General features: G+C 51.0%; 1 protein-coding gene across 1 annotated transcript; it reads right to left on the reverse strand.

The window, feature by feature from the left end:
* Positions 1-131: 131 nt before the first annotated feature.
* LOC108299116 (tubulin beta chain-like) lies at positions 132-1,807 on the reverse strand. Its single transcript, XM_017521495.2, has one exon. It carries the CDS (start codon positions 1,203-1,205, stop codon positions 309-311), a length of 897 nt encoding a protein of 298 aa, XP_017376984.1. The 5' UTR covers positions 1,206-1,807; the 3' UTR covers positions 132-308.
* Between the last annotated feature and the right edge of the window lie 157 nt (positions 1,808-1,964).

Raw genomic sequence — 1,964 nt, forward strand, 5'->3', positions numbered from 1 at the left:
CAGCTTCTTGGAGATTTTTAACAGGGTAATATTAACTGGACAGATGGAAGGAATGGGCACCCGAAGGAAATACAGGGTCACCGAGAATGGCAGAAACCTAGGTTTCCCAGAGTGGAAAGAGAGAGGAGACATTCAACAAACAAGTATTTATTGAGCGCCTACTATGTGCCAGGCACTATTCTAGACCCACCAGAAGAAAACAAAAAAAAAGATAGAGGCAGCAAACACAAATTCTGAGGGAGAGGAAAGGGGCAGTTGAGTAAGACAGCTAAGGGAACTGAGAAGCCTGGGGTAATGGGGGCTCTGCCTTAGGTCTCTTCTTCAGCCTCTTCACCAAAATCCTCCACCTCTTCTGCAGTGGCATTGTGGTACTGCTGATACTCAGAGACGAGGTCATTCATGTTGCTCTCAGCCTCGGTGAACTCCATCTCGTCCATGCCCTCGCCTGTGTACCAATGGAGGAAGGCCTTCCGGCGGAACATGGCAGTGAACTGCTCTGAGATGCGCTTGAAGAGCTCCTGGATGGCTGTGTTGTCGCCGATGAAGGTGACAATCATCTTGAGGCCACAAGGTGGGATGTCACAGGCGGCTGTCTTGACGTTGTTGGGGATCCATTCCACAAAGTAGCTGCTGTTCTTGTTCTGCACGTTAAGCATCTGCTCATCAACATCCTTCATGGACATCCGACCACGGAAGACAGCAGCCACGGTGAGGTACCCACCGTGGCAGGGGTCACAGGCAGCCATCACGTACTTGGCATCGAAGACCTGCTGGGTGAGTTCGGGCACTGTGAGAGCTCGATACTGCTGGTTTCCACTGCTGGTGAGAGGGGCAAAGCCAGGCATAAAGAAATGGAGATGTGGAAAGGGGACCATGTTAACAGCTAACTTGCGGAGGTCAGCACTGAGCTGGCCAGGAAAGCGGAGGCAGGTGGTGACACTGCTCATGGTGGCTGAGACAAGGTGGTTCAGATCCCCGTAGGCTGGTGTGGTGAGCTTCAGAGTGCGGAAGCAGATGTCATAGAGGGCCTCATTGTCAATGCAATAGGTCTCATCAGTGTTCTCTACCAACTGATGGACGGAGAGGGTGGCATTGTAGGGCTCGACCACGGTGTCAGACACTTTGGGTGAAGGCACCACACTGAAGGTGTTGATGATGCGATCAGGGTGCTCTAATCGGATCTTGCTGATAAGGAGAGTGCCCATTCCAGAGCCTGTGCCCCCCCCCCGCCCAGTGAGTGGGTCATCTGGAAGCCCTGAAGGCAGTCACAGCTCTCAGCTTCCTTGCGGACCACATCCAGGACAGAATCAACCAGCTCGGCCCCTTCTGCATAGTGGCCTTTGGCCCAGTTGTTGCCTGGCCCAGACTGAACAAAAACAAAGTTGTCTGGTCTAAAGATCTGGCCAAAAGGACCTGAGCGAACAGAGTCCACGGTCCCAGGTTCTAGATCCACCAGGATGGCACGAGGAACATATTTGCCACCTGTGGCTTCATTGTAGTACACGGAGATGCGGTCCAGCTGCAGGTTGCTGTCCCCGTGGTAGGTGCCAGTGGGGTCGCTGCCATGTTCATCACTGATCACCTCCCAGAACTTGGCACCGATGTGGTTGCCACACTGACCGGCCTGGATGTGCACAATTTCCCTCACAGTTAAAATTTAATTTTTTTGCTTGCCTGAAGGTATGTTCGGGGCAAAAAAAATATGTAATTTTTTTTCTCTGCTGGTCGCAGACTGGAAGACTGGAATGCACCCCAGAGGCTGGAGCAGCGAGGCGCGAACGCGGCGGCAGGAAGGTTCTGAGAGGAGAAAGGCTACTTTGGCTATTTGTAAGCTTCATTCACGTAATTGCATCTATCAAGTTTTTGTCATCATATATGTACTTATGTATGTACTCATACACATATAGGTATTTCATATCTGAATCAGTCCATTACATTAATAAATGACAGTTTACTAAGTAAAT

This window comes from Cebus imitator, unplaced genomic scaffold, assembly GCF_001604975.1.
Source record: "Cebus imitator isolate Cc_AM_T3 unplaced genomic scaffold, Cebus_imitator-1.0 Scaffold1998, whole genome shotgun sequence".
Taxonomy (NCBI): domain Eukaryota; kingdom Metazoa; phylum Chordata; class Mammalia; order Primates; family Cebidae; genus Cebus; species Cebus imitator.

Coding starts and splice junctions, on each gene's coding strand:
- LOC108299116 (XM_017521495.2), bottom strand. CDS start 1,205: ATGGGCACTCTCCTTATCAGCAAGATCCGATTAGAGCACCCTGATCGC.